The sequence below is a fragment of the Dermacentor andersoni genome, unplaced genomic scaffold, assembly GCF_023375885.2.
Source record: "Dermacentor andersoni unplaced genomic scaffold, qqDerAnde1_hic_scaffold ctg00000039.1, whole genome shotgun sequence".
NCBI lineage: Eukaryota > Metazoa > Arthropoda > Arachnida > Ixodida > Ixodidae > Dermacentor > Dermacentor andersoni.
Genome location: NW_027314752.1, coordinates 34,623,985 through 34,638,233, shown reverse-complemented (window position 1 = coordinate 34,638,233; position 14,249 = coordinate 34,623,985). Strand labels below are relative to the sequence as shown.

The following is a 14,249-nucleotide window of genomic DNA, read 5'->3' as shown; positions in this document are numbered from 1 at the left end:
AGGCACTAAACAAGCAGTCCCAGGCTTTCTGGTCTAACCAGAAGCCACTGCCTGCATAAACCTGCATTATACAAAGAAATAATCACTCACAAATTGGAAGCACTGACAGGTCTATATCACTTTTTTTTTTGCTTTATCAGAGGGCTAGCTGTCAACTCCATAACTAGTGTCATGCCAGATTTCCTTGAATGCACAATATATCACTTATGCACACAAAATGGAGAGTGTGACTTCTCCATAGAGTTTCTTTAAAAGTTATCTCACAAAAACTGAAAATTACAAAAATTGGACTTAGTGGTCGCAAACTGCTGGTGCATGTGCTGGTCTGGCTGACCAGCACACTGTTTACTGCGTGGCTTGCAAGCACTAAGTCAGGCTGTGTAGTAGTTGAAAATCGCCCAACGACTGCCTTGCCGAAAGGCAGGTACAGGTAGGCCTTTCATATGCATGCCTGCGAGCTGTCACAGAATGAATTCAGCTCATTCAAGCTACAGCTCAATTGATCACTTTGTGACAACATTCAGGCAATATCTGCAGCTAATAAATTTGGTGTGATTACCTTTCCGTCATCTCTTCTGGAGCCTATCACGAACTCTGAGGTGGCGTGCTCAATATCTACAGCCTCCTCACAATGAAGATCGCCTGCACAACAAAATGAGGTTTCTAACGCACAAATTACAAACAGTGTAAGCAAGAACAAAGAAATTGGTATAATAGAATTCCTAAGACTAAATAATATATTGCACAGAATGAATAACTAGCACCCTGTTATAGTAACAGAAAGGGTGGTAAGAAAATGGAAAGTCACAGTCAGCAGAGTATTTACCCTACCAAGTGTACATTTCTTTAATAAACATTAAACGAACAAACTGAAGCTAAATGTTATTCAGGAAATAAGGAAATGAAAATTGCACATCACTTCAGGGCCTAAGGGATAAATAAATTCATAAAGCTTGCCTTTAATAAAACCAAGGATGCTGCTCAAGTACATAAACTTCCTGTCCTTTGTGTCCTAATCTTTATAGCCCTCTGAGGCAGCCAATTATGCAGATCCCACACATTGTGGGAATCAATGTTAAGCAAAGCATTACACAGCTAGGTAACTAGCCATCTAGCATATAGGGACACTAATGTAGCGCAAATAGAACAAAGAACACACTGGAGAGCGTAGGCGCCACCCACAACCAATTCATCACAGCCCCTACAAGACTGGAAAAAGAACATGCCAGCAAGACTGCAATAAATCAGGCAGCCATATGGTGAGCAGCCCATGCTGCCCCACCATATGTTCTTTGCATTTTATTTGCCATGCAATGCCATGCCACCTTCCTCAAGTATAAAAGAAAACTAGGTTGTAGTGTTTTTACATGCCAAAACCACGATCGGATTATGAGGCACGCCATAGTGGGAGACTGGGTTCATTTTGACTACCTGGGGTTCTTCAACATGCACCCAATGCTTGGTACATGGGTGTTTTTGCTTTTTGCCCTCATCAAGATGCAGCCTCCGCCGCTCGGATTTGATCCCACAACCTTGGAATTAGCAGCCCAACACCAAAGCCACAACGCCACCGTGGCAGGTTTCAAGTATCAACCAACTTGCCCAACAACTTTAGGGCCGCATAGCATCATTTGGGGTTCCATGAAAATGGTGCAACATGCTTGTATAGGGTGTGTGTTTGTGGCAACAGCAAAGGATGGCAAGGCAACTGATTTCTTGTTCACCAAAGATGAAACATTCAACTTATTCCGGTATGACCAAGGCTAACCTCACAGGCGGATGAACTGCGGCAATCACAAAAGTGGTGCATGCTTGCATGATGGAGCAAACTTGCTATGCAATGCGATGTATGTCAAGCATTTTAAAGCAGTAGCTTGCACATGTGAGGAATTGTGGTAGGCTGCTATTCTCTAATGACCTGTCGTTGCTCAGTGGCTATGGTGTCTGGCTGCTGAGGACGAGGCAGCGGGATCGAATCTCGGCCCCGGCGGCCGCATTCCAATGGGGGCAAAATGCGAAAACACCCGTGTACTTAGATTTAAGTGCACGTTAAGAACCCCAGGTGGTCGAAATTTCCGGAGTCCTCCACTATGGTGTGGCTCATAAACAGAAAGTGGTTTTAGCACGTCAAACCCCAGGATTTAATTATTCTCTAATGCCATGCATGCGCCTGTGGTATAATGGATATTCCATCAGGTTGTTGCACTGGGTAACCCTAGTGTGTAACCACCACCAGACAATTTTTGTGAAAGAGGCCCCCCAACAAGGCAAGACAGAAACTTCCAGAAATGTACCTTGTAGAAGCACAGAATGGTTTGTATTGAAATGTGCTTTTAAGGTGACATATAATGCAATTTAGCCATTCCCTTATTGGTGGCAGGGTGTCCAGATCAGTGTTACTGCCTCATCATTTCTTATTCTCCCAAGTGCTATGGATTGGAGCAATAATATTCGCAAATATTCAAGCATAAAATGGGTTTGGCTGAGGTGGGACAAGTGTAAACTGGGCACCAGTACGAAAGGTGGTACACGTGTACAATCTGAATAAGCTGATCATGACGATGATGACTAACATGTGTTTCCTATTCGCACGAGGAAGACAAAGCTGTTAAATCTTCTGCACTGAGCTAGGTTCTACACAAGATATAAAATTGAACAATGTTTTTCCTTCACAACGTTACCAGTAGCACACTATTTCTTACCTATATCTTCCAATGGTAATGGTGCCAAGGTTTCCACAGACTCTGCAGAATAACCACAAATTTATCACATATATTGTGTGACCTAAGCAGCTTCAGACATTAAAGGAGTACCGACACAAAATTTCGAACTCGGGTTAACATGCAAGATTCATTTATGTGGGCACACATACATCGTCTGCAAAATGTGAACGGCAAATACAGCTTAGAACATATTTAAAATCAATTTTACAGTATGTGTGCGCAGCCAATTGCAAAACGCAGCACCTCGCGACATCGACATCTAGGAAGGATCGTAAACAACCGAGAAAATGCTACGTTACGAGTTTGCGATGTCATCGCAACGGGTCCAGCGAGCAAGTTTCTCGCCGCTCTGAACATCCCAGTCTTCTTTTTTTCCCTGGTCACGACACTGACATCTCTCGCCGCTGTCAGCGGCACAAAAATCAGCTAAAATTTCTTTCCGACACAAAGTAACTCGCGCAGTAAAGCGACTTCAGAAGTGTGCATGTTATAAAATGATGCGCAATATAGTAAATCACTGGAGTGATTTTGACTCGCAAGCAGTCAGCGCAGCCCCCACAGCAATCGTCTCTGTGAAGCAGCTCGCCTGGCCAGCGTGTTTTCTCATCGCTACCAATGACATCGGGAAAACCAATAATATTGTCACTTATGAGCGACATAAATGTGCAGGCATTGATTCTGTTGACGAATATAGGTGCTTTATTACAAGCTGCGGGGGGGTCGCAAGGGCCATCGGCCTCGGATCCTACATCCAGCGAGCTAGGCCTATATGCCGTTTGCCAGCGGTCGCCAGCTCACCTGCCTTGCTCGTTCGCTATACCATTGGTGTGATAAGTGGCAGAAGTGGGCCGCGTTTGTGCGTGCCACTGGATGCTTAGAATGTACCCCACTGAAGAGCAGCCAGATTTGCTCGTTTCATTTCGAACATGCCTGGTATAAACAAAACCAAAGCTGTTCGATGATCTTCCCCCAAGACTATGTTCCCAAGCCTGATGCTGTGCCAGCTTATATCCTGTCTTGTCTCGTGCTCCGGAATATGCTTCATTCCCAAAGCGCCCTCGACGAATGCTTCGTACTTCTTGTAGCAGTGCGTATGCATAATGATAGCTGCCGCTTGCCACACTTTCCAAGTCGCTGTTTTGTAGTGGAGCCAATCAAAAGTGGTTGACCACGTCTAATACGGTGACGACTCGCACAACCAGGAAATAGTCATCGCTGGACAATGAAAATGAGAACAACAATGATGGCGAGGACATCGCAAAGCATGTGCAGGCGTAGCAGACCAACTAGCATCACGAATCTCGCACGCCCGCGAGCACGTCACAGTTTTTTCCGATCACGTGTCCAACTGTTTTTACATTCCTTGTTTGTCCTATCTTGCAGCTCTCTGAAACCAAAAATTGGACTGGTCACTACAGACAAGACTCCAAATAATTGCCTGTCGCGCTCTGAAGCCAATGATGCTTCGTGCCGTGATGACTGGGTCATTAGCTACTTATTGCACCAGAAAAAGCAGGATAGAAAATTTTTGTGTGAGTACTCCTTTAAGGCTTTAAAAAAATCCACCAGGCTGTAAACATGCCACAAATTTTCATCTCCTTTCACTCCACAGCCTGCATGTACAACAAAAGTTTGATGCATACTCTAATGACTGTCTCACTCATTCAAACAGATTTAAATTGTGGAGAGATTGCTGTGGTGGCTGCATCTTCAGAAGAATGAATGCATGACTCAGTCACATTATGATCTCTATCAAATCAGCTGCTTCCAGTGCTATTTACTTATTTTTTTTAGAAGGCTGGCAGTGAAAACACCTACTCGCAAGCACCTGTGACAGAAGGATGCAGCAGATTCACCACTACTGAGTGTGAGAGCTCTGTAAAATACAGGCAAAGTACATGAAAATTACCTCAATTACATCCCAGAAAAAATGAGTTCCCATGAACCATGCTTGAAAAGCAGTGGCTTCTTTATTTCATACTGGTTAAAAATTAGGTTATTCATTCAAGAGCCATATGCCAACTGCTTTATGCACAAGCATCTCTGTAACAGTGCTTAGATAAGCAAACATAGTAAAGCTAAGCCAAACACAAGACCAATGCATGGCAGCATGGATTGTAATATTGCTAGCACCTCATACACATGAATATGCTACTGGAAGCATGTAACGTACATGAAAGCTGCTTAGAACCTTTTTTCAAAAAGCTAGCAGTTAGTTGCATGAGTGCTTTTTTGGTGTAGTGCAACTAGTGCACAGATAAAGAAAAGAACCCACAAACGGTCAGCCTTGTTCTTCCTCTACATCCATGTACTAATTGCACTACACCAAAAAAACTTCATGATCACATACCAATAAGCCCATATCTCCGCACTAATCAACTTAAGTGAGTGCAAAACCTACAAAACACATAAAGAATTTGAATTCCAGCTTTCTAGGAGAATAAATGAATGTGAATATTTATCTTAGTACCTCTTATCCTTTGCTTCCCTGTATGAACCTAAGCCACCAATAAATCTTGATAAACACCTTGCAACTCCCTTCTACAAGTTCACACTGTTTGTAAAACTTGCCCTAACAAATATGTTGACAATGCCACATACGCCAGAAGACAGATCTAGTAGAAACAAATCATTTAACATATAAATATTCCTCACCCAACTCTTCTAAGCTGTTAAAATTTGATGCTGCAGCATCGTAGTTCTGAGGAATCTCAGGTTCTGAAGCAACAGCAGCAGCAGCAGCAGCATCCTTTTGGACAGTTGCAGATTCTGAGGAATAAAAATATTCGCATAATTACTGCACTTATATTCAACGACTACACACACCCGCCATTTAGCTGATGGTTGCCTATTTTCCTTAGTTTCTCTACTCACCTGATATTAAACATATCACAGAATTTCTTGATGGCTTTTACTTGCCTATTGACACTAAGCTACCTCTACTATATTTACTTTCTTAGCTGGGAAAGTTAGGCACTGAATATGGGAAACTTCAAGCACTTTCTTGGTGTACCTCACAGATGTTTCTAATTACAAGGTCATTAGATGTTTCCGCCATGATCAATTATGGTTTGACTTGCAAAAGTGAAAGAGTCCATAGAAAGTGATATCGCTGCACTTTAAATAAGCAAGCACCTCTTACAAACATCATAAAGCATGCAAAACATCAATGCACAAGTGCATTAGTGTTTCACACTGCCAACAGTTTCCTTCAGGTTTGGCAATGGTGCTGCTGTTGTGCTAAGCTGTAACATGACGTGGCATATGCTGCCAAGCTTATTTCAGAAACAGCTAGCACCATTACAGGTATAAATGTAAAAAGAATATGTACTGCACTGTAGTTTTCTTTTCACACAAGAGAATGCTGCATTTTCAGCCATAGCTTCATCACTACTGTTTATGTGAAATATATTCCTGATATTTATATTTTGTACAGTACAACTAAACCATGCAGCTCGATCTTAGTTGAAGGAAAATAACAGTCCCAAAACACAAAGGACAAGAAGAGAGGTTCACACCACAACGGCTGGACTATCAACTGAGCTTTATTAGAAATGGCGTAGTCCCAGCAAGGCCAGCAGAGCTTGCACAGCAACAGCATCACTAATCACAGAGCATGAAAAGTCAAGTTATCGCATCTGTCGTGACCGACCTAAAAAGGCTAATTCTTTTTCAATTAAGCGCACTGAGGTTGTACTAATGCAGCCGTCATTAGTACGACCTCGGTGCGCTTACTTGAAAAAGAATTAGCCTTTTTAGTTCGGTCACGACAGATGCGATAACTTGACTTTTCATGCTCTGTGATTAGTGATGCTGTTGCTGTGCATGCTCTGCTGGCCTTGCTGGGACTACGCCATTTATAATAAAGCTCAGTTGATAGTCCAGCCGTTGTGGTGTGAACCTCTCTTCTTGTCCTTTGTGTTTTGTGAGTGTTATTTTTCCTTCAACTATGTACCAATTGGCCCGAATTTCAACCCTTCTGCATCTTAGTAAAAGCCCTACGAAGAAAGTATATAGATAACTTATGAAATTTAGAACGGAAAAGCAAAGTTAAAATAAAGGGGAAGCGTTTGTTATTATATTCATCTCCTCAAAAAAGAAGGAAATGAAAGTCGAAAAACTTGCCACCAATGGAAGAAAAACACACAACCTGAGCATCACGTGTACAAGGCTATACAAAATTGAAGTTGTGCATGGCAGCTGTCCTTTATAGAACATTAAGCAGAGTTGGCAGGTTGGCATCTGCAGTTCTTTCAAGTGCCCCGAATTGCAAGTACTATATGTGTTCCTCCAGGGAAGGAAAAGTAACCACTGAAAACTAACATATAGCACACTACAGTGCAAACTTGCTGCAAATAGCATGTGCCCCTCATTCCTCCTTCCTCAACTGCCTCCCACTCGGATTCTTCCTTTGTGCTCGCAGTCAGGAAAATCAAGTAACCTTACACAAGAGCAGAACAGTAACGGATGCACAAAAAAGAATAAATGTGCACCAGTTGAGACTGTGACAAACAAAAGTTGGAAAAAAAGTAGGAAACAGCTGCCTGTTTGGTCTGCCATGTTGACCTACCACTTTAGCATTGCATAATACAATGTAAGCTCCAAGCTAAAACATGGACGTTACTTACCTCTCTGGGCCAACTCCTCTGGGACGGTGGGCCTCTGAAGTGGGAGTCTTGCACGTCCTACAGAAAGGGAATACTTGTGAGCTACGTCAAGAAATTAGACGGCCGTGGGAAAAAAAAACCTTCTACAGTAGCTTAGGCACCATCAGTGTGCTGGGCATGCACGGCTTCAGTGAACACAACATAACAGGATGAGTACTGTATAATGCAAATCACCTGTATTATTAGACAATGACTTACCCGTCTGACAGTGCACCCTTGGTGCTGGCACAACACGGGTTGTGGACCCTAGAATATCAAAACACAAACTGCTGAAAGACCATATAGGAACAAAGACTGTTATTACAAATACATTCCTGCAATGCGACATCATTACTAAAGTGATCACAAAGCAAGTGCCTTTATTGCATTTAACATTACAGTGCTTGCGAAGATAAAGTGCAGATTAATAAATACCTTATGCAACCTACATAAATGTTTGCAGAAGTGGTTTGTGTGGTTCACAGCAGACACAATTTCAGCAAACCAATACATAGGTAACGAAAGTTTGGAAACTTTTTTTATTTTGCAACTGTGTTATATACTTATGTTAGAAATTTCAAGGCAATTGTATGTGAAGGCAACTTCACTTTGATTCTACTAAAGCACTGGTGTTCCCGGATATCAATTTCATACTCAGTGTGCAAATCTTACCTTCAGGGGCAGAGATAATCTTAATAGATAGGGAAAAGACTGCATATGATGTAGCTTGATGCAAAAACCTCTTTTGCATTCTGGGAGCAGGAGCACAGCTGTTATCAGCTTTGCCTGGCTTTTACACTGGCATGATATACGCAATATGCTATGTCACATGATGGGTTTGCCTTGTTTCGACTCCTCCCTCTCCTTTAAATGTGAAATTCGCACAGAGAGAGCCAAATTTTATTATGAATATAACGGAACAGAAGTACTTTATAAGAACCAAACAAAATGTAGTTGTCCTCAAATATGACCGTCTTCAAATTTCCAATGTAAATGTACACAACGAATGTGACAAAAAAATATAATCAACGAATTTTCATTAATTGTGCATCTCCAGACTCTTGCAAATATAGGCTCGGCAAAAGTGCTGAAGTGCCTGTGCAAGAACAATTTGTATAGCTAGCATAGTGTTATTAAATTTACTGACGCTTTACCTTGGAATGCTGTGTATGTGAGTGCAAGGCTGCACATTATGCTGGATCCATATCATCAGTTTCAATAAGAGGTGCTTCAGTAAGTTGCAAGTACAGCCTTAATATGAATCCTGCACACCAGCAATTTCTCTGTAACGCAACAAAATTCTTTGGGGATAAAAACCATCTTTTTGCTTTAAAGGGCTCCTGAACCACCCCTTCGGCTTGGTGAAAAAAGTCTGCAGAAAGGATACACTGCTATAAACGTCAGTCAAGTTTTGCATTCATGCACACTGGAGCTCAGTTGTGTTGTGCATGTGGAGCTCATAAGCAGACCATGAATTCACCTTTTTCTGAAACACTCTCTTTTCAACAGAAGCCTTCTCACTCTTTTCGGGTGCCATATTTCGTCATATAGCACATTCCCATATGAGGCTGCTGTTGGCCAATAACAAGAAGGATGCTTAGATCAGTGCACCTGTTTCTAATGTTCCTGTATATATTTATTAACACAGTTTAATAGAAATTGAAGTTAGCAAAAATATGCTTTCGAATTTCCATAAGAATTACGTACTTCGGAAATAAGTCAACTACCGTAAAAACCGGAATATAAGTCGAACTTTTTTCAAAAAACCATTGCGAAAAGTCAACCCTCGTCTTTTATACCGGACATTGGCAGAAAAACTACGAAAGTCTTGCAACAATGGACGGATGAAGTAAAGAGCCACCTTCGCCATGGCCATGAGCAGCAGCACGGCGTGGCGACATTGTGGCACCGCCAACTTGCGTTTACATTGTTACAAAGTTATATTGGTTAAAGGCTGCTTTTTCACATTTTGTTTCAATATGAGCGGAAGCCGACGGCAATTCATCGTCGCCTTCAAGAAAAAGTCGACAAGGTGCGTGGAAGCCCACGGCGACCTCGCGGCACAGAACGAATTTGGAGTATCCGAAAAGAGCATTCGGTACTGGCGGAGGCAGTAGCAGCAAACCAACAGAAAACGTCATTTCGTGGGCCGACCACAGAACTGGAAGACAAGGTTGCGGAGTTCGTCCGGGAGCTGCGTTTAAGATCGCTGCCTGTGACTGCCGAATGCATCCGTTTGAAAGCGGTAGAGATTGCGCGCATCTCTGGACTGGGCAGCGAGAAGCACTCGTCATCCGACTCTAGTTTGGACGACTCTGATCAAAGGCGTTGCTCTGGTTTGTAGTAGCGCTTGCGCACTTTGTGCCCTTCTGTGTACTGTACACCCGGCCAATTTTTAACAGTATCGCGCGACCATCGACCCGCATGTTTGTCAGCACCTTGTCATCACGGCACAGAGCGGTGAAATAGCGAAAGTAAGCGCACGTGTACACATGCGCATGTCTCGTTTGTTTCGCCGCTCAGCACCGTTAATACGGTGCTGACAAGCACACGGGTCGATGGTCGCGCGATACTGTTAAAAATTGACCGGGTGCACATGCGAGCAGCATTGAAATAAATACTGTCCCTATTGTGCATGAGTTGCATTTTTTTCAAGGTAAGGGTGTCCTTTCGGTACTTTTGCCATTGAAAAAGATTTTTTTCATTTTTAGAATTCGTTAGTTGGGGAATCGACCTACATTCCGGTCCAACCTATAGTCCGGTTTTTACGGTATCCTTTGCTCTTGCGCGGCATAAGAATTAAACTTTGGCCACACCGCTTATCAGTGTCGTAGCCGCCGAGTCTCATTACTTTCATCTTCACAAAAAACCAGCGTGAAAAAGACAGGGACAAGCAAAGAAACAACAAACACGGGACTGTTTTGCAACTCTTGTTTCTTTGCTCGTCCGCACCTTTCACATACAGGTTTTTGTTAAAATGAAACCACACCAACTACCCAGCTATTAGTTTTGATGAAGAAACCCATTACTCTCAATTTGTTTTGAATATTGAACTAGCCTTGAACCATATTAAACTTAGGGTCAGACCCCACGTACGTTTGCCAGCGCGTGCTCACTCCTGGCCGCTCCTCGCTAGATGCCTTGGCAGACATCGCTTCCTACTGAGCTATTGATAGTGCTCAATTAAGAATGCACAAGTTCGATGTGGTACTATTATTCGGTCAAGCTGTTTCAGGACAAAGCTGGTCCACACCACATTGCACAGCCAGATTGGAGAACATGAGCACAAGTGCACATTCCAGCCAGTGTTGTACATGCAGCAAATGCTGCATATATGCATTACAGTTACATGTTGCTGCGTCTGCTACATAGCGTAGATACTGCGGCTGCCCCAGGGTACTGCAATGAGCCCACTAGCTGAGCTCACTGCAGCTCGCTGAGCACAAGTGCACTTGGCATAGCCTTTGCAGTGCATGGCATTGAAGGAGCACAAGGAATACGAAGGGGATTAACGGTGAATTTGAATGCCAATAAGTCCACTTCTACTGAATGCATTGAAGCACTCTTTGAATGTGAGGTATTTATGAAATAGACTATATTAACTTCAAGCTCATTTCCCAAGTTCTATACAAAATTTTTCACGGTCTCTTTAACAGTACATATGCACAGGATATAAAATAAGGCTGAATGATGCTTTGAAAATGTAATCATTGCATGCTATACAAGCACTCCAGTTGGAATGTTATAGTCCAATATGATGATACATAATGGCCCTTATGCTACATCAAATACAGAAAAAAAATGCTTTCTTGAGTCATTCTTTGTTCTTTTTTCAATACACTTTACTGCGGAAAACAAAATAGTGCTTCTAATGAAGATTAAACTAGATCACACAGCAGAAGATAGAACTTGCCTCCAATGTTCGAAGGGGTGACAGGGTCCGGCTGCGCCCGTACTGACACATCGAACGATGTGGCATAGACAACTCTGCTTTCTGAAAGGTTTTTGAAGGAGGCATCTGAGATGTCAACAATTTACCAGCACCTGAATGTCATAACTTATCATGACTGGCACCAGTAAATGACAAATGATAACTTCTATATGAAATAGTATGTACTCCACAAAGACATATAATGTTTAATTAGCCCATTGACAAGAAAGCACAAGTCAAAAACAGAGAATGGAGTAGAAAACTAAGACAACATAGCAACAGATGCTGCCAGCTGTTCCTGCTTGTCGTTTCGCCAATGCTAGTAATGAACACAAACATTTCTCCTACTGCAACTTTTGTGTTTGGGAAGCACAGTTGATCCCTTATGTTTCTTTGTTTAAGCAGTGTTGATATGAGTCAAGGAAATAACAGATGTCTGCAGAGCAATAATCTCCAATAACACTGACTGTGCTTGCACAACAGTGTCAAAACACATTAGAAGTTCTTACACTGAAGCGGTGGTAACACAAACATTTCTAGCATTTGTAGCAATGAGCATTAAAGGGAAGCTGAAAGGTTTTCCAGAAAAAATGAGTGAACATCTGTACATAATAGTTTTCAACCCTCCGAATTCGAATATCGTATCGAAATTGAGCGAAAGAAAGCGCAAATATATTTTATTTCGACGAAAAGTGCAGCAGCGGACACGCCGAGCTCGCGCGTCTCGTTTCCGCCTGTGAGTGGTCGGGCGCCTCGTGACGTCAACACTAGTGTTCGTCCGAACTGACCGCTGCCGCTACACATGAAGCGCGGTGCCAGGTAGTTTGGTGCTGTTTTTCTGAGATGGTAATGGAAAATTTAGAGAGACTGCGTTTTTCTGAGGAGTTCGGCGTTACTCCCTACATGTACGAGCCGATTGCAAAGAGCCGGCCTCTCTAAGAAGCAAACGATGCTGGTGCGAGCAGTGCTTTCGAAGCGAACGAAAGCGAAGTCTTGGGATCTCCTCGTGTTGGAAATGCTCTTTGGTGAGTATGTTTTTTGCAAAGCGATCTAGTGATCGCGCCGATCTTTCGCCGATCTAGTGAGCTCGTTTCCGGTCAAACAACTGTAGTGTTGTGTTCCTGCATGCCTCCTCGTGGAACGTAAGCGGGGATGCGATCGTCGGCATTTGTGCGCTGTCCAAAGCTGTCGGCAATCTACAAAGACGGTTTAAACGCGTGAAAAGCTTCCCGGTTCATGCAGTACGTGTAGTGACCTTCATCTGTGCGCCATCCGCACACTACTCGTAACCGAAGTCGTAAAGGCGGCGAATTGCGTCGGCTACGTGAGACGGTCGGTTTCTCGCTGTGCGCGAGAGAAGGGGGGAGTGTAGCGTCCTGGCGTGCGCCGGCTTTCCAGCACATGCAAACTCTACATTTGCACTGCGTTATGGTAGCTGCATGCAGGCTGTTTTACAACACACGTGCAAATAGAAAATTAGCGGCGCTTTGCAACGAAACCTGCATCAAGGGCGGGAGATAAACATGCACCTTCCGTTCAGCGTGCTAACACGAAGGAGCTCGCAGTAAATCAAAATCCAGGTTTGGGCGAGTTCGTGTATTCATAAAGCCTTCCAACACCAGTTATCATCAGTCAGTCCGCACTCGTGCCGTCTTTGTTTTCGTTGCTCCGATCTTTTCGCGCTGCGTTTAGAAAGCCTGCTAGTGGCAAGTAGTCCTCTCTCATTGTGTGGCCATATGCAGCAACTGCGCAGGCCGAATTGCAGGGCTGGCCGTATACGTATGTATCAAGCTAAGGTGCACTTGGTAATTTGATACTAGTTCTTTGCATGTGTTCATGAGTGCAAATGCTTCTTTGGTAGTCTTTGATGGCATTTGGAAGACAACATCGTCGCGGCCGCTGGTGTTCGTGCAACCGTAGGCTGCACAGAAAGCCGGCATGATCGGCCCACCACTTCAGTTGATGCTGCGCACGTTGACTACCACTCTACATACACGCAGACGCACCAACAAAGGAATGCAGGGTCGATCGAAGCAGATTACGATGGCACGCATGCACAAACAAGCACGGTCAGGCACGGTTGCGGAGGCTGCGAAGGGACAGAACACTAGTGTTGTCACAACACCGCGGCTTCCGGTCTCCGCTCGCATCGTCAGCAGCAGCGTGCGGCATACGACGGGGAGCGGAGCTACAGCGCAATTTTAACCGACGATTACGTCGCTCCTAATTGAAAAAAAAACAACAAAATTTTACCTACATGGTTTATAAGGTTCCCGCAACCGTATATGAGTGTCTTATTGAATTCGACAGACTCTTCAGCTTCCCTTTAAAGCTCAAAACAATTTCACTTTTTATCTTAGCATAGTTTGTTTCATGGAGGCAAAGTTTCTGGCCAGAAAATATGAATACTTCATAATTCAAACAAATTTGCCCCTACAGTGCCTTTTTGGTGTAAGTGCAATGCTTTGAAAAGTACATTCTTAACTGAGGCACTTATATATTGCAGTTCATCTGCATGCTTTTTCTCTGCAAAGGCACCAGCTCTAGTTGATATATTTTCACAACCACTTGCAATTCCCTTTATGAGACACCAAGAAAACTGAAGAAAACAATTTGTACTTTTCCTTTCATTCAGATTTTCACTTGGGGAACAAACAATGAAACAAATTAGCCTTGAAAAGGCAATGATCTCTGCAAATGCCAACAAGCTCGACTTCTGTGTACAGAGCATGGCTGGTGCAACATGTGCATAGCAGATGCACCAAATTTCACAGCTATACCACAAATTGGCTGCATTTAGCTTCTTTGTAGAAGGCATATCGCTTTACCATTGTGCTCTGTATTGTTCATCTATCTAGCACTCTAAACAAGAGGTTCACAGAAAGATTAAGTCGTAAGAAGAAACTTTAACTTGTGGCCAACACCAAGTTCTTTATTGAAATAATGCAA

The 14,249-nt window shown here is 43.2% G+C and overlaps 1 protein-coding gene across 1 annotated transcript in view; it reads left to right on the top strand.

Annotated features, from left to right (window-relative positions):
* LOC126519834 (intraflagellar transport protein 56-like) overlaps positions 1 to 14,249 on the top strand; it is a 160,914-nt gene that overhangs the window by 29,149 nt on the left and 117,516 nt on the right. Inside the window, 1 exon segment of the mRNA XM_072285704.1 lies at positions 9,182 to 9,194. Within this exon segment, the coding sequence (XP_072141805.1) occupies positions 9,182 to 9,194 (13 nt within the window).